Here is a 27849-nt window from a genome sequence, read left to right on the forward strand (position 1 = left end):
TGGTTGCAAAGCCAGGACTTCTTGGCCCAAAACGTCGACTGTACTCTTTTCCATAGCTGCTGCCTGGCCTGCTGAGTTTCCCCCAACATTTTGTGTGCATTGCTTGTGATATGCAGAGTTGCTGCCCATGGCCCAGTGAGCTGAATGGCCTAATTAACCTCTAAAACTCTTTCTAATCTTGATCAGGGTGGGGGAGGATAAGCTTTGTCCAAGGGTGCAAGAAGGCTAGCAGAGGGAAGGAGTACCTTACACCACTGATAGGCCTATTACGCTTTTACGTAGCAGCAGCAGTAACGTAAATTAGTGGATAGCAAAGTAGTTACAAACAGACTAATGTCCACAGACCAGCTCTATTTTTTTTTATCAGGGGAGAGCGCGAACACAGTCCCCCACTACCACAAATTATGCAGTCAAGTATCCCGCATTTGGGGATATCGCAGGCGTCAGCACACCCAGAGTGCAATGGGATAGCCTTGTCCTGGATCCTCGACCCTCCTGATCACCGACGGTTCCCTGCCAGGTAAGTATGCTTTCTACCCTCCTGCACATCTAGCCAGCCTTAACATCAATACGAGTCACCATTGCAAACCCTACTTTGTTTCATCTTAACCACAGATGGCCTAGAAGGACAATATAGCTTCACATTTTACCCTTCGACTCTTTCCTAACCAGTGTTATTTTTCAACATTTCTTCTCTTCTTTACGCCCTTATCTGCATATCTTCCTTAAATGGAAGTCGCCTTGCCGTTCCAAAACTGCCCGCCAGACATCGGTGTTCCATTCACAACAGCAAATACAGGGGATTCTGCACTAGAGGCTGAAAAACTTGAGCAGCACACACAAAATGCTGGAGGAACTCAGCACATCTGACAACATCTATGCACGGGAATAAACAGTCGACGTTTCAGCCCGGGACCCCTCAGAAATCCTGCATGTATTCCCCTCCATAGATGATGCCCGGCTGTCCGAGTTCCAACAGCTCCCGTCCGCTCACAGCCTCTGCAGCCCCACCTTGTTCTGTATGGCCGGAGGCCACAGGTTTATCTCAATCTGAGCTCAGCTGACACAGAGCCAGGGTTTAGAGGGCAGCCTCCAAGCTGGAGAGTGTGCGTATGAACTCTCTTGTGAAGACAGCCTGTTGAAGTTTCATTCCGGAAATGGACTATTTTACACTTGCTGTTCTGGGTTCCACCCAGAATTGACTTTAAAAACACTTCAAGATGATTCTATTCCAGCTAAAACTGGGGTCTTAAATCTCAATAAAATCTCATTTGTCTGTGGCAGAGGGGAAGGCAGGGTAAACAGGTGATGACAGACTGATGAATCAACCAGCGATTCCCAAGTCATTCACCTTGCTCTTGGGCTGGGACCTGGGACTGGTGACCTGCTGCAGGAATTGGAGATGGTGTCTAAACCCATGGATTGGTATGAAGGGATCTCTGAGCCCAGTGGTGATCTAAATCTCGTGGTCCACGCGGGGACAAATAATATGCAGAGATATAGTGGGTCAAAGAACACCACCCCATTGCTAAACCCACCGGATCCCTATTTCCCACATTACCCAGATGTGAATGCTGTGGTTTTCATCGGTAGGAATGGTAATGAGGGTGAACTTACTTAACTGGTGAAACTTTGCCTTCAGGATGTAATTGGATAAGCAGATCATAACAAGTCCACTAAGCGGTACAGCCACGGAAACTGTCAACGACAGACGGTGCAAGGATTTAGAGGACATTGTTTCATTGCTGACACCAACATTTTCTTTGTTTTATCACAATAAATAATCTGCAGCTTACCACAATGTCCCAGGCCGCTGTTAATCTTTCCTAGTATAGGCATGAACAACAGCAGGAGAGATGCAGCGAATAAAATAATTATTGGTAGAGTGACAATACCTGGAGAGAGATGTAACAATTGTTAGGAGGGAGATCTCATGGTACTTAACAGAATAAGATACAGGAAGGACAAGATGACCTCCCGTTCTATCTTGTTATGACCTTGCACCTTATTGTCTACCGGCTCTGCACTTCCTTCTCTTCTTGTTACATTTTATTCTGCATCCTGTTTTGTTAACCGTGTTCTGCTCGATGCATAATGATCTGATTTGAATGAACAAATGCAGGGCAAGCTTTGCTTTTCACCGTCCCTCAGCTTGTGATTCGTTCCTGTGTTCCCTTCGCTTTTCCCTGAAGAATATTTGAGCCACTCACCATAAGCAGCTTTCCTGCTCTTATGCTTTGCTCACCCATCTTTTCCAACTCGCTCCTAATCTAGTTATTTACCAGGCCCTGATATTTCCTGAAACTCTCTTCACCAATCTATCATCTCAATCGTCCAAAATTAACCCATCTCGGAAGAAGGGACTCAGCCTGAAACATCGCCTCTTTTTCCTTTGCATCAGCAGTTCCTGATCAGCTGAGTTCCTCCAGCATTTTGTGTGTGCTACTCTGGATTTCCAGTAACTGAAGAATTGGCTCACTAAGTTGCACACCATTTTCTGGCCCTTGTGATAACAGTGTCAACCCTTTCTGATGGGACAGGAGTCCAGGTAGAACCCTTCCCTCCCACCCCCAGCTTCCACGTGCATTGTTCTGTGTCCCGTGATGTGGAGCCTCGCTTTCTAAAACCCATCCTTCTGTCACGTATCCCTCACCATTCCCTGTAAACCAACTGGATCCCCATTCCCTCTAATTCCATTGGTTGCCCATTATCCATGTTTGCTCCAAATCCACAGCAGTCCTGTTCCACTCCGCCTCATTTCTTGAATCCCCCAGATCTTTCATCACCATGTTCCCTCTAAACAAGGAGTTCTCAATCATTTTGATGCCATGTAACCCCTACCTTTAACTGAGGGGTCCTGGATCCCAGGTTGGGGACCCCTGCTCTAAACCTACCTGGTTTCCAATCACCTCATTCCCTCTAAACTCACTGGATCCCTATTTCCCACATTCCCTTCATACTCACTGGGGCTCTGATCTCTGTCTTTCATCTAAGCCCACCAGCCCCATTCTTTGAACTTCCATACACCCATCAGGAACCCATTGTCATGTTTCTCATCAAGAGCCCTGCACCTACCTCCAACAATACTCCAGGAAATGAGTGCCAACTGAATGACAAGGAGAGACGGAATGTGCCAGGAAATCATCCACATTAAGAAGAGATATAGTTTCCCTCGAGATTCTGCAGAGGAATGAACACAAGCATTAAATGTGCAGTCAGCCCTGCCCTGCAACCGAAGTACAGGACACCTGAATTAAATCTTCAGTGCTCTGCCCCATAACAGGTCTACAGGATGCATGGCAGGTACAGTTTGGGTGATCCAATGCTGGATCCGGCTGGAGGTGAGACTGTGTTCCCACCCAATTCAGAAATGTTTGGACACTGGAACACCAATGAGAGGGCTCACTGACACCTTTCCTGGGCAATCACTTTCTCTTCATTAACTGTTCATGGAGGGTATGGTATTCTACTGGGGGTGCATGCAGGTAGTTAGTTTGTGAACCCACGTGCTTTTGTTAGTTGAGCGAATAGAAGTTACTTGTTGGGCAATACATATTCTCAATGCCTCACTGATCATTATTCCAAGGGGTGATCCTCGTAACAACATCTGCATGAAACGTTGCCATAGAAAAGCAGCATTCATCTTCAACTACACTCATTCTATTCCTTGTGTTCCCACAGTCAATGACTCTTGTTATTTCATGCTCTCATTATTGCCATTTATTTATATACATTTGCATTTGCACAGTTTGTTGTCTATTCATCCTGTTTACAGTTACTGTTCTATAGATTTGCTGAGTATGCCCACAGGTAAAAAGATCTCAGGGCCATATGTGGTGACATGCGTGTTCTCTGATAATAACTTTTACTTTGAATGGTGCAGAATCGCCTCCTCTTTTTACTCTCCACTCCAACCTGTATTCCCTCGAAACTCCACTCCTTTTATTGGCCAACACCCCCTCCAAAATAATCAATAGGGTGGTTAAGAAAGGTGGATGGTGTGTTGGCCTTTGTTAGAAGGGGGTAGGAGTTCAAGAGGTGCAAGCCAACAGTGCAGCTCTATAAAACACTTGTTAGACCACACTTGGACATTGTGTTCAGTTTTGGTCATCTCATTATAGGAAGGAAATGGAAGCTTTAGAGAGGATGCAGAGCAGATTTACCAGGGTGCTGTTTGGATTTGGGAACACATCGTAAGAGTAAGCTAGGGGTTTTCCTTTGGATGACAGGAGATTTGACAGGAGTGTATAAGATGATAAGAGGGGTAGACAGAGTGGACAACAAACACAGTCACAGTGTATGAAACATACTGCCAGAGATGGTGTTAGAGGCAATAACATTAGGGACATTTAAAGACTCATAGATAGGCATATGGATGCGAAAAATGGAGGGTTGTGCAGGAGGGAAGAGCGAGATTGATCTAGGGGTAGGTTAAAAAGTCGGTACAACATCTTGGGCTGAAGGGTCTGTACTGTGCTATATTCTATGTTCTACTCTTCCCCACTGCAAGTACAAATTCAGCTCCGCAGTTCCTGCTTTGAATGCTAATTCACACCCTTTTCAGATGTGATGATCCCCTCTGAAACCATTACCACCCTATACCATGGCTGTTCCCCATGGTAAACCTCAACTGTGTTCCCTGGGACCCAAAATGAGCAAGTCCGAAAATCTCACTGCAGCTCCAGCAAGCTGACTGAAGACCCAGCTTACTGTCTGGGTCAAAGCCGCTCCATTTTGCCAATGATTTTACCACTGTTATGTCCCCTTCTACTTTCCAGTCTGTTAGCATTGCCCCTTCTATCTAACCTCCACCTACTTAGCTTTGATCACTAGCAAACTTCACAACAGCGCAGGAAGGTAGAGCAGTTAAATGACACAATACCAAAAGATATAGGAAAAGTTTTAAACCATTTGGCCCATTGAGTCTGCTCCAACATTCCTGCATGGCTGTTTCATTATCCTTCCCAACCCCATTCTCCTCCACTCTGCTGTAACCTTAATAATCAAGAGCCTATCAACTTCCACTTTAAAAACACCTAAAGACTTGGCCTCCATAGCCATCTGTGGATTCCACAGGGACAAGGGAGAAGGTGAGGCTGAATTGTCCATCTGCCAAATCATTTGCTTTTCCTAGAAGGTTGACATCAATAAGCCAACCCTTACAGAGGTACCACCAGTTTACATTTTAAATTGGATTTGAACATTGCCACATACCTTGCTCTGACATGCACTTATAGGTACAGAATGCAATTGATCCAAGGACATTCACTCCAAAGAACAACAGACCTGCTGTCCCAAGCATAATGACCATAATCTGATCTGGGGGAATACCTGCAAGTTAAAAAAAAATAAGTATTAACACATGCTTTAAAAAAAAGTTAATTAAACAAGACCCCAATCTGCAGCTATGGAAAAGAGTAAACAGTTGACTTTTTGGGCATTCCTTCCTCCGCTAGCCTGCAGGTCACCCTGGGCAAGGTGTAGCACCTGCTTAACCCCCGTTCAGGGTCGTGTGAAACCATGGGAGCAGGTGATGGATATCACAAGTCCTAGTTATGCAACCACCGACGCCAGGCAGGAGAACTCTGAAGAATATTGATAATGTCTGGGGTCACCCATCTTGTAAAGACACTGCCCTGAAGAATGCAATGGCAAATCACTTCGGCAGAAAAAATTGCCAAGAGCAATCATGGTCATGGAAAGACCATGATCATCGACATCGTACGATGCACCACATAATGAACAAATGAAATTACTACCATTCTGATTAACTACAAACACAAGAAAATGTGCAGATGCTGGAAAATTAAAGGTCCACTCTCTTCAGGCCTTTTATGTTGGGTTGGTTTCAATGAGAACTCCCCTCATTCTTCTGACCTCACTCAAGCAGAGGCCCAGATACATCAACTGCCCTCTCCAGAAACTCAACTTCATCTGGAAATGTGGCTGAAGTGAACACAATAGACAAAATATCTCAAGAAGGTAGCATCCATCGTTAAGGACCTGCACCATCCGGGACATGATCCCTTCTCATTACTTCCTTTGGGTAGGAGATAGAGGAGGCTGAAGTCCCTCACTTGATGTTTTAGGAATATTTTCTTCTCCTCCACCACCAGATCTCTGAATGGTCCATGAACCCATGAACACTACCATCGCTGCTCCTCCCTCACAATATTTAGTTGTTTATTTACTGTAACTTGGATTTTTTTTTATGTCTTGCGCTGTACTGCTGCCACAATACAACAAAACTCACAGCATACGTCAGTGTTCAGAGAGCCGATTCTGATTTTGTCGGCAGTGGAGGAGGGAGCAAGGTTTGATGGAGCACCAGTCAAGCACCATGGTCAGCATGGACAAGATGGGCAGAAGCGTGTAGCAGCCAGAGAGATTCAGGGTTTAAGAGAATAATCTGCTTGCCGTTAAGAACCCCAGTGCAAAGGGCCCTAGTGAAAGTCAGTCAGGCTGACACCTGGTCACCCTCGGTTGAGAACAGAGCTGAGATCCTGCGGACTCTCCCATCGTTCCCACTCCACTGCGAGCTCTCAGGAAGACAGGACAAGCAGATGGGGATGTTTGGGACCTGACATCTTATGGAAAAGTCCTATATGATAGATTACAAATCTAAATAAGCACTCTGGTGAAGGCAATAAGTAATCGATATTTGGGAATATTTGAAGAAATGTATGTTGCCCAGCAGCAGTAACCTTGGAGATGAACCACGGGAATGCTCTGAGTCAGGGAGTCAGAGAAGAACTCACTGAGGTTCACCAAGAGTGGGTAATATCAGAGGGTAGCTTGTGGGGTTTGAAAGTAAACTAAGGAGTTATGAAAATAATGGTCAGCAGAGAAATTCTGCAGATGATGGAAATCCATAGTAATACACCCAATAGGCTGGAGGAACCGACCGGATTCGACAGCACCTACAGAGGGGAGAAAACAGTTGCAGAGTGAGACCCTTCCTCAGCACTGGAATGGAAGGGGCAGAAGCTAGAATCACTGCCTGGTGGTTGGGTGGGCACCGCAGAGGATTGGAATAAGCTGCAGAAAACAGTCAGCTCCATCAGGGACACGAGCCTCCCCAGCATCCAGGACATCTTCATTGCCTTAAAAAGGTGGCATCATTATTAAGGACCCCCATCACCCAGGACATGCCTTGTTCTCATTGCTACCATCAGGAAGCCTAAAGGCACACACTCAAAGACTCAGAAACAGCCTCTTCCTCTCTGCCATCCGACTTCTGAATGGACATTGAACCGATGAACACTACCTCACTACTTTCCCCCCTCACTTTCTGCACTATGTACTATGAACATAGGAGGACATCACATTTACTCCCAAAATGTCAATCACAAGTCAAACCCACCATAAATAGTTACTGTAATTTTGTTTTTTTAGGTATTGCAATGTACTGCTGCCGCAAAACAACAAATTTCATGACACGTGGGAGTGATATGAAACCTGATCTTGATTCTCACAAGACAGTGGGGGGAGCAAAAAGAATAAGGAGGGAGAGGAAGAAATAGATAGATAGATAGATAGATAGATAGATAGATACTTTATTCATCCCCATGGGGAAATTCAACTTTTTTCCAATGTCCTATACACTTGTTGTAGCAAAACTAATTACATACAATACTTAACTCAGTAAAAAAAATGTGATATGCATCTAAATCACCATCTCAAAAAGCATTAATAATAGCTTTAAAAAGTTCTTAAGTCCTGGCGGTAGAATTGTAAAGCCTAATGGCATTGGGGAGTATTGACCTCTTCATCCTGTCTGAGGAGCATTGCATCGATATTAACCTGTCGCTGAAACTGCTTCTCTGTCTCAGGATGGTGCTATGTTGAGGATGTTCAGAGTTATCCATAATTGACCGTAGCCTACTCAGCGCCCTTCGCTCAGCTACCGATGTTAAACTCTCCAGTACTTTGCCCACGACAGAGCCCGCCTTCCTTACCAGCTTATTAAGACGTGAGGCGTCCCTCTTCTTAATGCTTCCTCCCCAACACGCCACAACAAAGAAGAGGGCGCTCTCCACAACTGACCTATAGAACATCTTCAGCATCTCACTACAGACATTGAATGACGCCAACCTTCTTAGGAAGTACATTCGACTCTGTGCCTTCCTGCACAAGGCATCTGTGTTGGCAGTCCAGTCTAGCTTCTCGTCTAACTGTACTCCCAGATACTTGTAGGTCTTAACCTGCTCCACACATTCTCCATTAATGATCACTGGCTCCATATGAGGCCTAGATCTCCTAAAGTCCACTACCATCTCCTTGGTCTTGGTGATATTGAGACGCAGGTAGTTTGAGTTGCACCATATCACAAAGTCCTGTATCAGTTTCCTATACTCCTCCTCCTGTCCATTCCTGACACACCCCACTATAATGAGAAGTTGGAGAAATAAATGTTCATGCCCTCAGTCTGGAGACTATTTAGACATAATTTGAGGTGTTGCTCCTTCAGCCTCATCACACCAGTAGAGGAGGCCATGGACAGACATGTCAGAATGGGAATGGGAAGTCAAATTGAAATGGGTGGTCACCAAAAGATCCTGCCTTTCACAGCAGACAAAGCATAGGTGTTTCATAATATAGACAAAACCTGTGAAACTAAACAGTTAACTAGTCTTAACCTGAAACCATGTAGGGAAACTTCCAGTTTGAATCAGTTATAATTAATTCTGGTCCCCTACCCTCAGGAAAGATAATATTAAGATTGAAAGAGTACAGAGAAAATTTACAAAACGGTGTCATTTCTTGAGATCCTGAGTTATAGAGAAAGACTGAATACGTTAGGACATTATTCCCTGGAGCATAGGAGAATGAGGGGGGATTTGATAGAGGTATAAAAAATTTTGAGGGGTATCGAGCAGATAAATGCAAGGCGGCTTTTTCACTGAGATTGGGTGAGATTAGAACTAAAGGTCATGGGATAAAGGTGAAAGGTGAAATGTGGAAGGAGAGATTGAGGGGGAACTTCACTCAGAGGGTGGAGAGAGTGTGGAACAGGCTGTCAATGGAATTGGCAAATGGAGGGCGAGGGTTGATTTCTAAATGTAAGTGAAGTTTGGATAAGTGGATGGCTATAGTCGATGGGTCTTGGCAGAGTAACAGCTTGGCATGAACCAGACAGGCTGTGCTGTAGTGCTTTATGACTCTGATAAAGGAGACAAGCTGTTAGACAATGTCACAGCTGGTGCACTATTCCCAGGTATTGTATTGAGCACAAGAACCTCGAATGGCGTAGGAGGCAGGATACCCCCAGACTGATCTTTACACTCTCCAGAGGACAGCCTCTGGTTAACAGTTGTTCCCCAATGACATCCCAGCCAAAGGAAGGCAGCTTTCCTCCTTCACTCTGTCAATCTTTTCAATTTCAACTCCAGTTCTGGCTTGGCTGCTCCTACTGTCACAGTGAGCTTGCAATGGCTGGGTGCCAACGTAACGTTTACTCTCAAAATGTCAGTCACAAGTCAAACTCACCGTAAATAGTCAGGCTGTGACTTATCTGGACGGAGCTGACAGGATTCGTTGCAATACAGGTGTACGTTCCACAGTCATCACTCGAGGCCCCTGGGATGACGAGGACTCCGTTTCCCTTCACGAGCTGGTGACGTGGGTTGATCCCCCCTCCGTCTTTCCGCCACTGATACTGATGAGGGTATCCACTGATGTTGCAGCTGAGCTTGATGGTATCACCCAGGGAGCTGGAGTTACTCCTCAAAGAAACTGCTGAGAGTTTATCTAATGGGGAAAAATACAGACAAGTCAGTTAGAATATCTCAATGTTTATCAGTACTTTTGGGCAGATGGGGCTCATCAGCCACGGTTGGCAGCTCATCCAGGAGAAGGAACACTCTGATCTCAAACCTCTGCCACCTCGCGGCTATACCCACTCATGGGGAAGGCTTCAGGAGTAAACCCAGATGAAAAATCTGGAGCTAGAGTCCCTAAGGCGGTGAGTTCAACGCTGACTGGCAACTCCTGTGATGACGCTGGGGCCAACTGTATCGGTCTCCGCTGTTCCATATCATACTGCCCTGACTTGCATATCATGCATACAGTCGCCACACAACATCCATGTTTGAACCCAACCAATAGAGGGTCTCATTAGTAATGATATCTCACCATTTGACTCTGCAATGAAGACAATGGACAGTAGAGTGGGGTGGGGGTGTGGTGAGTAGAACAGCTGAGGGATAGGTTGGGGCAGAATGGCTGACTCATAGAGAACTGAAGCAGCAAGTCCAATGGGGAGAGCAGGCAGGACTGGCAGGTTCAGCGTCTACTTTAAATGCCAGGGCCCTCACGGGTAAGATGGATGGGCTGAGAGTGTGTTTTAGCATATGGGATTTTGGTATCATTGCAATTGTGGAAACTCAGTCCCAATTCCCACTGCTGCCTGTGAGGAGTTTGTGTGTTCTCCCCGTGGCCGTGTGGGTTTCCTCCCATTGTTTAAAGATGTACCGACCGGTTGGTGGATTGGTCATTGTAAACTGTCCCGTGATTAGGGAAGGGTTAAATTGGAGGCTGCTGTTGGCATGGCTGGAAGGGCTGGGAAGGGCCAGTTCCGTGCTGTATCTGAGGAACTGGTGCAGGGGTCAGGTTTTCAGATTTCTGGATCACTGGGATCCCTTCGGTGGAAAAAGGACAGGTTACACCTGAACCTGAGGATGACCTATGTCCTTGTAGAACTGGTGGGGATGTTTTAAACTAATTTGGCAGCGGAATGGGAAGCAGAGTGATAGGGCTGTTGGTATAAAAGTATTTTATTTGTTTATTGCGATACAGCGTAGAATAGGGTCTTACTTACGGCTTTCGAATCATGCCGGCCAAACCCCCCAATTTTAATCGTAACCTAGTCATGGGACAATTTACAATGACTGATTAACCTGCCAAGCGGTACATCTTCGGGCTGTGGGTGGGAACTGGAGGACCCAGGGAAACCTACAGGGTCACAGGAAGAACATAAAAACTCCTTACACTCAGCAGCAGGAATTGAACCAAGGTCACCTGACACAGTCCAGTGAGACCGGGAGGAAGGACAGGCAGATGACAGGGCAAAATTGCAGTCAGAGGGATGAGTTGAAGTTTAACATAGGGGCATATTCAGAAGGACTGAAGGTATTACATTTGAATACACACTGTATACGGAACATGGCAGATGCTCTTGTAGCCCAGTTAGAGATTGGCAGGATTGACGGTGTACGCATCACTGAGTTATGGTGTGAAAGAAGATCACGGTTGGGCATTTAATACCTAAGGATGCACGTTGTATCAAAAGGACAGGCAGGAAGGCAAAGGGGGCAGGGTGGTTCTGTCGGTAAAAAATGAAATCAAATCCCTAGAAAGTGACATAAAATTGGGAAATGTAGAATCTTTGTGTGTAGTGTTAAGAAACTGCAAGGGCAAAAAGACCCTGTGGAAGTTATATTCAGGCCTCTGAACAGTAGCCAAAATGTGGGAAACAAATTACAATGAGAGATAGAAAATGCTTGCAAAAAGGCTGATGTTACTATAGTCGCGGAGGATTTCATTACGCAGGTAGATTTGGAAAATCAGGTTGGTGAGAGGGAATTTATAGAAAGTCTATGAGATGGTTTTTCAGAACAGCTTGTGGTTGCAGCCCCTGGGGGAAATGCAATGCTGATTGGGTGTTGTGTAATGAACCAGATTTGATTAGGGAGCTTAAGGTAAAGAAACCTTTAGGAGGTAGTGATCATAATATAATATAATTCACCCTGCAGTTTGAGTTGGAGAAGAGAAAGTTAGATATATCAGCTTTACTGTGGAGTAATTCGAACGACAGCAGCACAACAGTGGCTGGAATTTTGAGGGCAATTCAGAAGACTCAGGATAGAATCATTCTAAAGATGAAGAATTATTCCAAAAGGAGGATGATACATGGCTGACAATGGATGTCAAAGACAACATAAACACTATAGAGAGGGCATATAATATATGAAAATTAGTGTGAAGTTAGAGAATTGGGAAGCTTTTCAAATCCAACAGAAGGCAACTAAAAAAACAGAAAAGATGAAATATTAAGGTAAGCTAGCCAATAATTTAAAAGAGGATACCATTTTTCTCCTGGATATATAAAGAGTAAAAGAGGCGAGAGTGGATATCAGGCCACTGGAAAATGATACTGGCGAGGTAGTAATGGGAAAGAGAGAAATTGTGAACAAATTTAATAAGTATTTTGCATATCCTTCACTTTGGTAGACATGAGCAGTATGACAGAAATTTGGTAGTGTCACTGGGCCGAGTGAGTAAAATTGCTATTGTGAAGGAGAAGGTTCTTGGGAAGCTGAAAGATCTGAAGGTAGAGAAGTCACCTGGACCAGATGGTGTACATCATAGGGTAGTGATAGAGGTAGCTGAAGAAACTGTGCAGGCATTCATATCAATCTTTCGAGAATCAGTACATTCAGGAATGGTTCCAGAGACTGGAAGATTGCAGATGTCACTCCACTCTTCAAGACGGGAAGGATGCAGAGAAAGGTCAGTTACCCTGACTTCAGTGGTTGGAAAGATGTTGGATACGTTATTGAGGATGTGGCTTCAGGGTAAGTGGAGGCACATGATTAAATAGGCCAAAGTCAGCATGGGTTTTGTTAAGGTGAAATCTTGTGTAACAAAAATGTTGGGAGTTTTTTAAGGAATTAACAGGCAGGAGAGTCAATTGATGTTGTTTACTTGATTTTCAGAAGGCCTTTAATGAACTGCTGCACATGGGCTGGTTAACAAGGTAAGAGCCCACAGTGTTCCAGGAAAGATACTAGCATAGATAGAAGATTGGTTGACTAGCAGGAGGTAAAGAGTGGGAATAAAGAGGGTCTACTCTTGTTGGCAGCTGGTTTCATTTCATGTTATATGTCAATGGTTTGGATGATGGAATTGATGGCTTTATTGCCAGATTTGCAGATGATACAAAGCTAGGCAGGTAGTGTTAAAGAAGCAGGGATTCTGCAGTAGGACTTAGACAGATTGGGAGAATGAGTAAAGAAGTGGCCGGTAGAATATAGTGTAGAGAAGGGTGTGGTCATGCATTTTTGTAGAAGGAATAAAGGCATAGTCTATTTTCTAGATGGAGAAAACCATTCAGAAATCAGAGGTGCAGAAGGACATGGGAGTCCTTATGCAGGATTTCCTGAAGGTTGGCTTGCAGGTTGTATCAGTAGGAAGGAAAGGAAGAGCAATCATTTTCACTGGATTGGAATTCGAGAGCAAGGATGAAGTGCTACGGCTTTATAAGTCATTGTTAAGACAGTTCTTTGAGTACTGTGAACAGTTTTGGGCCCCTTATTTAAGAAAAGATGTGCTAGCATTGGACAGAGTCCAGAAGAGGATCATGAGAATGAAAGGGTTAATGCATGAGGAATGTTCTGGGCCTGTAACTGCTGGAGTTTAGAAGAATGTAACGGAATGTCATTGAAACCTATCAAATCTTGAAAGGCCTGGATAGAGTGGATGTAGGGAGGAGGTTTTCTAGAGTGGGTGATTCTAGGACAAGAGGGTGCAGCTTCAAAATAGAGGGATGTCCTTTAGAAAAGTGATGAAGAGGAATTTCTTTAATCAGAGAGCATTCAATTGCACAAATATCTGTGGGCTATACTTAAATCTGAAGTTGACAGGCTTTTGATTAATTATGGCTAATTAGTGAAGGTGTACAGGGAGAAGGCAGGTGAATGGAGTTGAGAGGATTAATAAATCAGCCATGGTGGAACGGGAGAGCAGATTCAATGGGCCAAATGGCCTAATTCTGCTCCTCTGTCTTATGATCTTATGGCTATTAAGGACATCTTCAAGAGATGGTGCATCAGGAAGACAGCATCCATCAATAAGGATATTACCATTAAGGAGAAGGTACAGGGCCCTGAAGGTCCACACTAAATGATTCAGAAACAACTCTTTCCTCCCCCCCCCCCCCCCCACTTCCCTCTTATCATCAAATTTCTAACTGGTCCATGAACACTTTATGATATATATTATAACTTTACTTTGCACTGTTTATTTATTGTTAAAATTTATAGTAATTTATGTCTTTGTCCTTTACTGCTACCAGAGAACAACAGATTTTCCATCATATGTCAGTGATAGCAAGTCTGATTCCAATTCTGGTGATTAGGGAACACCAGGCCCGGTGGTTTAATGTTACAAGCTACAATAACTTGCAGATGTGTTAGAGGGGGTGTTGCACTGCTGATTGGAAAGAGTGTTTAAGACACGTGCAGTACTGTAATGTGGCATCCCGAGGGAGCCTACGGCATATACTCCCTTGGGGATGAGGAAGGATGTCCCTGAGGGATTGGCCAATGAAGTTATCTGAATCGAATATAGGAATGAGGAAGGGGCAGCTTCCTAATTCGTTTGCGTAGCATTTTCAACCGGTGGCCTCCCTGGATATTTGACGCAAAGTCATCAGAAGATGACAGGTTTGAGTAATACCAAGATCATTTTGCCAACCTGATGTTTTCATTCTCACTCTCTCCACCACTGAGGTCTTATCTGAGTCAGATACATGCATTTATATGCACTGGTTTCAAACAAGGCCCACTGCATAACTCGGTCACTGTGTCCTCACTTTGTTCGAGGCACTGTATGCCGTGGGCTTCTCAGTAGTCAGTGGGAATTAGAAGAGCAGATCATAAAAGGATGTAAGTGTAGTAGGAATTGGAATTAGAATTAGAATCAGGTCATGGGGTTGAGAGGAAAAATAAATCAGCCATGGTAGAATGGCAAAGCAACTGATGGGGGGATGACCTACCTAATTCTGCTCCTATCTCTTATGGTTTTATGATTGAATGGTGAAGCAGACATGATGGGCTGAATGGCCTAATTCTGCTCCTTCGTTCCATACTCTTATGGTCTTACTATCAGCTGAGACACTGACCGCATGTAGGATTTCAACTTTCCCAGTATTGGCTGGGATTGCCTTGGTGGAATAGTCTAAGATGGGGTAGAATTTGTAAAAGATTTATGAATGGTTTTTCATAGATTCTATTTGCTTTTCCTGTAAATGCCTGCAAGAAAATAAATCTCAGGGTCGTACAAGGTACGTTGTTAATACTTAGAACTTCACAGAGGTCTTTGAAGCGGTGTGCAGAGAGTTCTGTGGGAGAGGGTCTGGACTTGACTTTTCAAAGGTAACAAGGATGGGGAAGTGGTGGGGCGGATGATATCTTTGGGAACACCATAGTTCAGTGAATTTATGGGAAAAGATAAAGTTGGTCCTCTCTAGTTAGGGTGAAAAACTTGGGGAAGGGGGATTTCAATTGTGTAAGGACAGGGGCTGAGACGTTTCCAGTCAATGTTTCTGACCAAGACTCTTCATCAATTTCTCTGGATTTCCAGCTTTCGCAGAATCTCTTGTGCTTCAAAACATGACTGCTTTGAAATAGCTGCAATGATTAATCCGTAAAAGTGGTTTTTACAGATTAATCATTGTCAGAACAATATTGTCCACAAGACGCTGAAATGCTCTGCTCTCTGTAAAGCATGACCAGGTGTTTCATCCCCGCTTGGAACAACGGGGCAACTGGGAGAGGTACTTGAAAAACTTTACACTGACACTGCAGCAGTGCCTCAGCCCGATCATCACACAGGGTGCCCGTGTCTTGGCATTTGTTGCAAGAGGATTAGAATATAAAAGCAAGGATGTAATTGCTTTGATGCTGAGGCATTGCAACAATTAAAGTGGAGTTTGTTAGTTTCTGGATTAGTAAGGGCGTCAAAGTTTATGAGGAGAAAGAAGTAGAATGGGGCTGTGAGGGATAAGGAATTAGCTGTGATAGAGTTACAGAGCAGACTCGATGGGCCAAATGGTGTAATTCTGCTCTTATGTCTATGGTCCTATGGCCTTTGAATAAATTCACTTTTAAGGGATTTTTGCACCTACTAATTTTACACTGGGGTTAAACAATTATGTTTCCAGAAAGTTAATAATTTCACTGATTTCATTCTGACTCATTAACACATGATAACATTGAAACTCTAGCACACCAGAGCATCATATGTTATCACAGATCTCAGTAATGTTTTGAAAACTTGTCACTTGCACCCAGTTGGCTCAGAATACAGAAGCAAGATGACACTGACTCTCCCTTGACTCAGCATCATTGTGTTTGACGTGGGCAATCGCGGCCTTCCAACAATCATGATTGTTTTTGGCAAATCTTTTTTCTACAGAAGTGGTTTGCCATTGCCTTCTTCTGGGCAGTGTCTTTACAGGATGAGTGACCCCAGCCATGATACCCGCTGCTGATACGACCATCCACCACCCGCTCCCATGGCTTCAGGTGACCCTGATCTGGGGTGGGGGGTGCACTAAGCGAGTGCTACACCTTGCCCAAAAGTGACCTGCAGGCTAGCAGAGGGAAGAAGTGGAAACTGCTTATATGAAGGGGGGGGGGGGTATAATATGAGGGGGGTGTTTGGAGGAAAGTTAGCAGATGCCAGAGGTAGGAATCTCTTTTTTTTTTTCACACAGAATGATAGCTGAGTGGAACGTGCAGCCAGGGTGGCAGTAGAGGCTGATACATTAGGGACAGTGAAAATGACTATTAAATAAACACTTGGATGAATGAAGAATAGAGGTTTATGTCAGGGGGAAAGGGTCAGCTTGATACTAGAGTAGGTTAAATTTTCAGCAGAACATTTTGAGCCAAAGGACCTGTACAACAACATGTTCTATAAACTGTGCAATACTAACAAAATTAAGTATTGTGTAGTTCTGCAAAATGAGTCCCTGCAGCAAAAGCGGAAATTGCAACATTGAAAATCCCCCATTGGCTGACAACACATCGGTGGGTAAAAATGTCAATCAACAGAGCAAGTCAAGATATCTTGCATCGGAAACTATATCATCAACTCGGTCTGATTTGAATGCAGGCCCTTGAAGACGCTGAACGACATTCAGGACAAAGCATTGCATTTAATCGGCAGCCCAGCTTAACCCTGGACATTCACTGCATCCACCACCAGCGCACACAGACTACAGCATGCACTGTCTAAAAAAAATGCTTTGTCCTTCATCCCAGCTAACCCAGTAACACCTCCCAAAATATATTCAGGTTGTATGTATGGCTCTCATAATTTTATCAACGGAGATCAGCCTCTCATTCACATTCTCGAGAGCAAACAGTCCATATTTGTCCAACTTCCCCTTATTGGTCATGCCCCCTAACCCAGGCAGCATTCTGGTAAACATTTTCTGCACTGGCTCTAACATACCACAACTTCCTGCAATAGATGAACAGAATTACACAAACAAAGTTCTTTACAGTCACACAGTGACTTCCTGACTCTCACACTCATTGCCCTAAACAATGAAGGCAAGTGTGCAGTGGGTCTCCTTTATCACCCTGACTAGTTACGTGGCCACTCTTAGGGATCCGTCATCCCTCAGTACATCACAAGTAAACCTCGTAGGATTTTAAAGGGAGGTACACACAGTAGGCACTTTATTAGAGTCAGGAGTTGAACCCAGGGTGGTCTTTTGCTGCTGTAGGCCTTCTGCTTCGAGGTTCAGTGCATTCTGCATTCAGAGATGCTCTTCTGTAAACCACTGTTGAAACATGTAGATACCTGAGTTACTGTTGTTTCTAGTCAGCGTAAACCAGTCTGGCCATTCTCCCCTGACCTCTCTCAAGAACAAGGTGTTTGCACCCACAGAACTGCTGCTTGCTGGATTTTAGGTTTTTTTCCACCACTCTCTGTAAACTCTGGAGACTTCTGTATGTGAAAATCCCAGGAGATCATCAATTTCTGAGCAACTCTAATTTCCTGATCTGGCACCAGCAATCGTTCCACGGTCAAGGTCTCTGAGATCATATTTCTGCCTCATTCTGATGTTTGCTCTCAACAACTTCTTGGCATGTCTGCATGCTTTTATGCTTTGAGTTGCTGTGAAATGATTGGCTGATTAGATATTTGCATTAACAAGCAGGCGTACAGGTGTACCTAATAAAGTGGCAACAGAGTGTATGCTAATAACTTATGAAAACTTAGTCTAGTTTACAAACTTGTACGCCCATTGTGGCAGCCCTCACTTTTCATTAAAACCAGAAGGCAATGCCAACTTGTGGCTCAACCCAGGTCCTAGATTTCATTCTTCCTACTGCTAAAGAAAATACTGCTAATGTTGGAAATCAGAAATAAAACCAAAAGAGCTGGAAATATCCAGCAGATTAGACAACACCCATGGACAGAGAAAGAGAGCTAGAATTTCAGCTCCACGAGGGGACAACCTGAAATATTAACACAGCGGTCCCTCCCCAATGAAGCTACTTTTTGTGTAAGGTCTCAGCCCAACGCGTCAATGGTTATTTCCTCTTCTTTCATGCTACCTGACCTGCTGAGTTCCTCCAGCACTTTGCGTGCATTCCTCATGATTTCTAGCATCTGCAGAATCCCTTGTGTTTTGGGTAAATCATGTTTTTTTCCCTGTGACATTTGTGACCTGGACTGAGAAGCTGCTGCAATAAGTATTTCATGGCTTCCGTATCCAGAGAGGTTGGACAGAACATCCTTGGTTGACCCCAAACCAACAAAGCCCTCATCAGGGACAAAAGTCACTGCTTTTTGAACACAAGCACACACGATTGACGCTATTCAAAACTTGTTCATTCTAAGCATGGTATGGTGTCTAACAGCTATACGTGTGCGCACATCTAACGCTAATTAGAAACCGTTTGACCACACCCTCCTGTCCCAGTTAAGCAGCATAGTGTCCCAAATCAATGAAGGGAATCTCAGCTGCTTTCTCAGTTAGTTTTTGTTCTTTGTCTCAAAGAAGCAGCTGTTCCAATTACCGATGCCCCAATTAACCAAAATCCACTATATATATTATCATGATGAATAAAATCTATTTTTGAAATTTAAAATAAGTTATAATAACTCACGCAACCTGTGTTCTTGCGAAGCAACATGGAGAATTGATTTGGGCCACAAGACATTGAAGCAGAATTAAGCCATTCAGCCCATCAAGTCTGTTCCACCACGCCATCATGGCTGATTTACTTTTCCCTCTCAACCCCATTCTCCCACCATCTTCCTGCAACCTTTGACAACTATCAACTTCTACTTTAAATATATCCAGTGACGGCCTCCACAGCCGTCTATGGCAACGAATTCCACAGACTCACCACCCTTCTAAAGAAATTCCTCCTCATCTCTGTTCTAAAGGTGCATTCTTAAATTCTAAGGCTGTGCCCTCTGGTTCTAGACTCCCCCCACTAAAGGAAATATCCTCTCCATGTCCACTCTAACCAGGCCTGTCAGTATTTGATAGGTTTCAATTAGATAGAACATAGAACATAGAATAGTACAGCCCTTCAACATTACAGGCCCTTCAGCCCACAATGTTGTGCCGACCCTCAAACCCTGCCTCCCATATAACCCCCCACCTTAAATTTGTCCATATACCTGTCTAGTGGCCTCATAAACTTCACTAGAGTATCTGCCTCCACCACCGACTCATGCAGTGCATTCCACGCAGCAACCACTCTCTGAGTGAAAAACCTTCCTCTAATATCCCCCTTGAACTTCCCTCCCCTTACCTTAAAGCCATGTCAATAGACAATAGACAATAGGTGCAGAAGTAGACCATTCGGCCCTTCGAGCCTGCACTGCCATTTTGAGATCATGGCTGATCAACTACTATCAATACCCGGATCCTGCCTTGTCCCCATATCCCTTGATTCCCCTATTCATAAGATACCTATATAGCTCCTTCTTGAAAGCATCCAGAGAATTGGCCTCCACTACCTTCCGAGGCAGTGCATTCCAGACCCCCACAACTCTCTGGGAGAAGAAGTTTTTCCTTAAATCTGTCCTAAATGACCTACCCCTTATTCTCAAACCATGCCCCCTGGTACTGGACTCTCCCAGCATCTGGAACATATTTCCTGCCTCTATCTTGTCCAATCCCTTAATAATCTTATATGTTTCAATCAGATCCCCTCTCAGTCTCCCTAATTCCAGCGTGTACAAGCCCAGTCTCTCTAACCTCCCTGCGCAAGACAGTCCAGACATCCCAGGAATTAACCTCGTGAATCTACGCTGCACTTCCTCTACAGCCAGGATGTCCTTCCTTAATCCTGGAGACCAAAACTGTACACAATACTCCAGGTGTGGTCTCACCAGGGCTCTGTACAAATGCAAGAGGATTTCCTTGCTCTTGTACTCAATTCCCTTTGTAATTACCTGCCTCGAGAATTCGCAAGCGTCATTGTTGTGAATGTGTATGTCCCGCCGCGTGCCGACGCAACGGTAGCGTGTGACGTCATCAGCTCTGCTGTTGCTAGGCTTCAGACACAGCACCCTGAGGCACTGGTGATAATTACAGGGGACTTCAACCATGTGACTTTGGACAAGACACTACCTGCTTTCTCCCAGTACGTGGATTGCTACACCAGGGGCAATAGGACTATTGACCTACTGTATGCAAACGTAGAGGAGGCATATAGTGCATCCCCACTGCCTTCATTGGGGAAAGCTGATCACAACCTGGTTTTGTTACAGCCCAGATATAAATCAATTGTGATGAGGCATCCCACTACCACACGCTCTTTTAGGAAGTGGACTCCTGAAGCTGAACAGGCCCTGAGAGACTGCTTCGGTACTACTAACTGGGATGTACTGCAAGGGGGGCTCTGTGGGGGCGTTGAGGAGGTCACTGAATGCACAACGGACTATATTAACTTTTGTGTGGATGCCGTTGTCCCTGTTAGAACTGTTCGCTGCTATCCCAATAATAAGCCCTGGATCACTAGTCACATCAAAGGCCTCCTAAACCAGAAGAAGAGGGCCTTTAAAGATGGTGATCGTTTGGAGCTTAAAAGAGTTCAGAAGGAACTCAGAGTACAGATAAGGGGGGCAAAGGAGCAGTATAGGAGGAAGCTAGAACAAAAGCTGCAGAAAAAAAGCATGAAGAAGGTGTGGGATGGGATGAAGATCATCACCGGATGCGGTGCAAAGCGGGGGGCAAACATAAGTGGAGATGTGGAGAAAGCGTATAAGGAGAAGGTGGGAGTGGAGGATGCTATCATGTATTTGCTGCACAAATCACTCTCTCACCTAGATGGGGCCAGTTGTGCTGTGAGGATTACATTCCTTGACTTCTCTAGTGCCTTTAACACCATCCAGCCCAAGATCTTAAGGCACAAACTAACGGAGATGGGAGTAGACTCTCACATGGTGGATTGGATAGTGGACTACTTGACAGATAGACCTCAGTATGTGCGGTTGGGAGACTGTAGGTCTGACACGGTGGTCAGCAGCACAGGAGCGCCGCAGGGAACCGTACTCTCTCCGGTCCTGTTCACCCTGTACACATCAGACTTCCAATATAACTCGGAGTCCTGCCATGTGCAGAAGTTCGCTGATGACACGGCCATAGTGGGGTGTGTCAGGAATGGACAGGAGGAGGAGTATAGGAAACTGATACAGGACTTTGTGATATGGTGCAACTCAAACTACCTGCGTCTCAATATCACCAAGACCAAGGAGATGGTGGTGGACTTTAGGAGATCTAGGCCTCATATGGAGCCAGTGATCATTAATGGAGAATGTGTGGAGCAGGTTAAGACCTACAAGTATCTGGGAGTACAGTTAGACGAAAAGCTAGACTGGACTGCCAACACAGATACCTTGTGCAGGAAGGCACAGAGTCAACTGTACATCCTTAGAAGGTTGGCGTCATTCAATGTCTGTAGTGAGACGCTGAAGATGTTCTATAGGTCAGTTGTGGAGAGCGCCCTCTTCTTTGTGGTGGCGTGTTGGGGAGGAAGCATTAAGAAGAGGGACGCCTCACGTCTTAATAAGCTGGTAAGAAAGGCGGGCTCTGTCGTGGGCACAGAACTGGAGAGTTTAACATCGGTAGCTGAGCGAAGGGCGCTGAGTAGGCTACGGTCAATTATGGAAAACTCTGAACATCCTCTACATAGCACCATCCAGAGACAGAGAAGCAGTTTCAGCGACAGGTTACTATCGATGCAATGCTCCTCAGACAGGATGAAGAGGTCAATACTCCCCAATGCCATTAGGCTTTACAATTCAACCGCCAGGACTTAAGAACTTTTTAAAAGCTATTATTAATGCTTTTTGAGATAGTGATTTAGATGCATATCATATTTTTTACTAAGTATTGTATGTTATTAGTTTTGCTACAACAAGTGTATGGGGCATTGGAAAAAAAAGTTGAATTTCCCCATGGGGATGAATAAAGTATCTATCTATCTATCTATCTATCTAAAGTCCAACATTCCACTAGCCTTCTTCACTGCCTTCACCTTCAGTGACTGATGAACAAGGACTCCGAGATCTCTTTGTATTTCTCCCTTACCTAACTCTACACTGTTCAGATAATAATCTGCCTTCCTGTTCTTACTCCCAAAGTGGATAACCTCACACTTATTCACATTAAACGCCATCTGCCAAGTATCTGCCCACTCACCCAGCCTATCCAAGTCACCCTGAATTCTCCTAACATCCTCATCACATGTCACACTGCCACCCAGCTTAGTATCAACAGCAAATTTGCTGATGTTATTTTCAATGCCTTCATCCAAATCGTTGACGTAAATCATAAACAGCTGTGGTCCCAATACCGAGCCCTGTGGCACCCCACTAGTCACCACCTGCCATTCCGAGAAACACCCATTCACCGCTACCCTTTGTTTTCTAGCTGCCAACCAGTTTTCTATCCTCTTGTCCTCTTGTACTGAGCAGTGGTGCCCTGGGGAAAAGGTGCTGGCTGTCCACTCTGTCTGTTCCTCTTAATATCTTGCACAGCTCTATCATGTCTCCTCTCATCCTCCTTCTCTCCAAAGAGTAAAACCCTATCTCCCTTAATCTCTGATCATAATCCATACTCTCTAAACTAGGCAGCATCCTGGTAAATCTCCTCTGTACCCTTTCCAATGCTTCCACATCCTTCCTATACTGAGGCGACCAGAACTGGACACAGTACTCCAAGTGTGGCCTAACCAGAGTTTTATAGAGCTGCATCATTACATCGCGTCTCTTAAATTCTATCCCTCGACTTATGAAAGCTAACTTTCATAAGCTTTCTTAACTACCCTATCAACATGTGAGGCAACTTTCAGGGATCTGTGGACATGTACCCCCAGATCCCTCTTCTCCTCCACACTACCAAGTATCCTGCCATTTACTTTGTACTCTGCCTTAGAGTTTGTCCTTCCAAAGTGTACCACCTCACACTTCTCTGGGTTGAACTCCATCTGCCACTTCTCAGCCCACTTCTGCATCCTATCAATGTCTCTCTGCGATCTTTGACAATCCTCTACACTATCTACAACACCACCAACCTTTGTGTCATCTGCAAACTTGTCAACCCACCCTTCTACCCCCACATCCAGGTCATTAATAAAAATCACAAAAAGTAGAGGACCCAGAACAGATCGTTGTGGGACACCACTAGTCACAACCCTCCAATCTGAATGTACTCCCTCCACCATGACCATCTGCCTTCTGCAGGCAAGCCAATTCTCAATCCACCTGGCCGAACTTCCCTGGATCCCATGCCTTCTGACTTTCTGAATAAGCCTAGCGTGTGGAACCTTGTCAAATGCATCCCCTTCATTCTTCTAAACTCCAGTGAATACAGGCTCTAAGCCATCAGACACTCCTCATACATTAACTCCTCATTCCCTGAGTCATTCTCATGAACCTCCTCTGGACCCTCCTCAATGCCAACACATTCTTACTTGGATCAGGGATACAAAACTGTTCTTTCTGTTCTGACAATGTGTGGTTGTGGAAGAACTCTGTGGAAGTGGACTAACACAGTCAAGTTAACTACCACTGGATGACGTTGGGAATTGGCCACCTCTTCTTTGCCTGGACTCAGTATAGTTTGGAACACGGTGGTGGTGGGGTGGGGGGAGGTTTCATCTGACTGAATTCCCAGAGACAGAGGGGGATCTCCCTTTAGGAAATTCCACAGCTGCTGTTTTTGCAGTAATTATTTGTTTAAACCACTAAAGACATCACCACCAAAACGTGAATGTCTAAAAGCAATGCAATGCTGCTGTAATCAGTTCAGCGAACATACCTATTACTCTCACCCAAACCGCCTGCACCGCGACTCTTTTCAGGTTGATGAAGAGCCGATATAGACCTTCGTCTTCACGTGTTATGTTATGAATGGCAAATGACCCATTAAATGTGGAGAAGGTGATGCGCCCGCTGTAATTTTGAATCAAGGCAGGCTCCTTGCTGCTCTTGTGAAACTTCAGAATCGGCTTCAAATGTTCCTTCGTATCGTTCCTGCTGACCTTCTTCCATTGGAACACCCCGATCTGGCGCCTTTGATCTGCATCCACGCCAGGAAACCAAACAGAGTCCCCAGGGGCTGAGACAAGCTTGATCTCTTCCTCCCCTGTATACAACATTAAGGACAAAAGTTAAACCCAAGTTAAGCGATCCTGCAGATGCTGGAAATTCAGAGCAACACACAAGAGATTAACACTAGATAATGGTTAAATCTGCCACCTCAGGCAAGTGTCTCGTGTTGTTCTGTGCACCAAGGGCAGGTCTTCCTCGCACAAAACACCACCATTCCCCTGCTAATTACACAGTTAATGAACCCATTACTCTACCTCTTGTATCTTCTCTCTTGCACAATTTATATGCACTCTGTGACCACTTCATTAGGTAATACAAATACTCGTTAATACAAATATCTACTGGGCCAATCATATTGCAGCAGCTCAAGGTATAAAAGCATGCAGACATGGTCAAAAGGGTTCAGTTCTTCAGATCAAACATCAAAATTGAGAAAAAATGCAAGCTAAGTGGCTTTGGCCATGGAATGATGTTTGGTGACAGATGATGTGATTTGAGTATCTCAGAATCTGTTGTGATTTTCATGTACAATAGTCTTTGGAATTTACAGAGAATAGTGCGAGAATAGTGTATACTTTGGAGTTTACAGAGAATAAGTTCTGTGGGCTAAAATACCTTGTTAATGAGTGGCCAGACTGGTTCAAACTGACAGGAAGGCAAAAATAATTCAAATAACTAACATGTTACAATAGTGGTGTGCAGAAGATCATCATTTAAGTCAGTGATAATAAGCCTGATCCTGAAGAATGTGGAAAGACCTACTGGTCACCTCGGGTTACACTATTGCCAGAGTGAGTGAGTGAGATATCACATCACATTCCAGGCTGCAGGAGAATGCACTGACTGAAGCTCCGCGCCACCAACCCAAAGGCTCTTTGCGGGGACAGACGGCAGTCTGAGATCCTGCCGTCACTTGTCACTGCGGGGACAGGAGACATTGTCACAAACATTTGCAACTCTACTGTTTGCAGAGGAAATAGCAACCACAAAACTACCTTGTGAGTTGTGTAGCTGGGATTGGCTTGACAGTACAATGAATTTGTTGATTTATTTATTTTTGAATTTTCAAAATATTATCTGCAAAAAAATGTCCAATAGCTCTTTTCTCATTTCATCCCCCGCAGCTGTGTCAATAGAGGATTCTTATCTATAGGGCCCTTCCCAGAAACGCACTGGGACAGGCGCCAAGTGCTGGCGGGATATCATTAACTTAGTGTAAGGTGCCCTTTGCTCTGCCTGTGACTTGTTTATCTTCCACCAGGACAAGATATCCGTGAAGGAATACTGCGACTGGCGCTTTCCAAGCTGCAGGATTGCACTGTAGCTGAGTGTGGCCAATGCAAGGCCTCAGTGGGGAAGGTCCGCAGTCCAGGATTCTGCACCACTGATCACGGAGGGACTGGCTCTCAGGCAATTCATTATGTGACAATGACACCTCATAAGGGAATGTACTGAACTGATAGTGGAGTGAACCCTTCACAACTGGGCCTGTACTTTCTGGAGTTTAGAAGAATGAGCAGGGGATCTCACTGAAACCTATCAAATACTGAAAGGCCGAGATAGAGTGAATATGGAGAGGATGTTTCCTATAATGGGGGGGGGGGGAGCACTAGGATCATAGGACACAGCCTCAGAATAGTAGGATGGCCCATCCGGACAGCGATGAGGAGGAATTCATTTAGCCAGAGGGTGGTAAACCTGTGCAATTCATTACCACAGACGTCTGTGCAGGCCAAGTCATTGGGTATATTTAAAGCTCATAACTAGTGAAGGTTTCAAAGGTTACAGGGAGATGGTGGAAGGATAGGCTTGGGAGGGACAATAAATCAGCCATGATTGACTGGCAGAGCAGACCCGATGGGTCGAGAGGCCCGATGCAGCTCCCTAATGTTATGGTGCCATGTTCTCAATACCTTTTTTATTTAGACAGTTTGCCTTGTTTTGCACATCAGTTGTTTGTCAGTCTGTGTTTGTTTATGTATGAGTTTTCATAAAACTCCATTTCAGTTCTTTTTTCCTGCAAGTGCCTGCAAGAGAATAAATCTCCTTTCCACACATACATTGTAAATTTAAATTGAATGTAGCAATTGTGCATCATGAAAAAAAGTAAGGATTTGGGATTAAAAAGGGTGGGGATTTGGAAAATCCCATTGCAGAGCAGCTTACAAAACTCCCTACTGATTACCACTATCGATGTGACTCTCTCTGTAGTGAATATCTACCACATCAAGCACCTTCAGGAGCTTGTATGCTTCAATAAGATCACCCCTTGATAAGATCTAAACTCCAAGCTGTCTCGCCTCTTTTAACAACCAGATCACCCCATGAATTAGCCTCGTGCATCCGTTGGGCTGCCTTCAGTCCTGATCTATGCTCTTCTGGGTAATGGGCTGAATGGCCTGGTTCTGAGCTGTCTCTCTCCATGACTGCGGGCCTAACATTCAGCAGGAAGCAACAGTGCCACTGAGGCTCAGACACTCATCACCATTACTCACACGTGATCTTTGCAAAGACAGCCAACACCAGCAGTAGAATGGGACTGTTCATTCTGCAAACTGCCGTCAGGTGGGGCACAACCAACTTTGTAGACCTCCTGTGCTCTGAATACTGTGGGCAAAATGACAAGAGAGAAGATATTAGAGGCAATGGTGGACCAGGCTTCAGCAGCAGAAAAGGGGGAGCTGAGGAAGGGAGGCCTGCAGCGATGGGGAAGGAGATGGTGAAGGATCGTAGGGATTGCGGATGCATGCACTGCTGTGGATGTGGCAGGATGTATCAGAATAAATGAAAAGGATGTTGGTGTGTGGGCTTGTTATTTGGGTAATTATTATTGTCAGATTAGCGAACATACAGTGAAAACCTTTGTTTGCACGCCACTAGACAGATCATTCCATACACAAGTACATTGAGGTCGTACAAACAGAAAACAGAATCCAGAATAACAGAAAAAGTACAGTGCAGATAGACAATGAGGTGCAAGGGACACAATAACGTAAATTGTGAGGGTATGAGTTTACCTTTATTGTACAAGATGTCCTTTGAAGAGCTCTATCACAGTGTGATTGAATCTTCCTTTGAGCCTGGTGGGACACCTTCTCATGCGTATGTATATCCCACGTGATGGTAGTAGGTATAGAGAGAGTGACTGAAATGGACGTGATGATGTCGGCTCATGGTCCAGAGGTTCAGTTGTTGTGCAGACCAAACCATCAGAACGGTGTGGTGAAGAAACGCGATCCAAGTGACTTTGACCATGGATGGTGCCAGATGGGGTGGTTTGAGTATCTCAGAAACCACCGATCCCCCTGAGATTTTCACGCAGAACAGTCTCTAGAGTAAAAAAAAAAATGTTGCAATAAACAAAAACCATCCAATGAGCAGCTGCTCTGTGGGTAAACACGGATTATTAATGAGAGCGGTCGGAGGAGAACGGTCAGACAGGTACAAGCAGACAGTAATTCAAATAACCAC

At 44.7% G+C, this 27849-nt stretch overlaps 1 protein-coding gene and 1 non-coding gene across 2 annotated transcripts in view; both read right to left on the minus strand.

The window, feature by feature from the left end:
• The window catches only part of LOC140717398 (SLAM family member 9-like), a 37226-nt gene extending 9702 nt beyond the window's left edge, over positions 1-27524 (minus strand). Inside the window, exons 1-8 of the mRNA XM_073030947.1 lie at positions 27396-27524; positions 26874-26985; positions 24086-24412; positions 9490-9750; positions 5215-5331; positions 3076-3180; positions 1797-1895; positions 1618-1698 (exon numbers count right to left, since the gene is read on the minus strand). Coding sequence (XP_072887048.1) covers positions 1618-1698; positions 1797-1895; positions 3076-3180; positions 5215-5331; positions 9490-9750; positions 24086-24412; positions 26874-26925 — 1042 coding nt within the window. The 5' untranslated portion in view covers positions 26926-26985; positions 27396-27524. The remainder of the gene's footprint in view (positions 1-1617; positions 1699-1796; positions 1896-3075; positions 3181-5214; positions 5332-9489; positions 9751-24085; positions 24413-26873; positions 26986-27395) is intronic.
• On the minus strand, positions 365-528 carry LOC140722749 (U1 spliceosomal RNA). Its single transcript, XR_012097735.1, has one exon. It is a non-coding gene; the product is annotated as a U1 spliceosomal RNA (small nuclear RNA).
• Positions 27525-27849: the final 325 nt, after the last annotated feature.

Source organism: Hemitrygon akajei, chromosome 2, assembly GCF_048418815.1.
Source record: "Hemitrygon akajei chromosome 2, sHemAka1.3, whole genome shotgun sequence".
In the NCBI taxonomy this organism is placed as follows: domain Eukaryota; kingdom Metazoa; phylum Chordata; class Chondrichthyes; order Myliobatiformes; family Dasyatidae; genus Hemitrygon; species Hemitrygon akajei.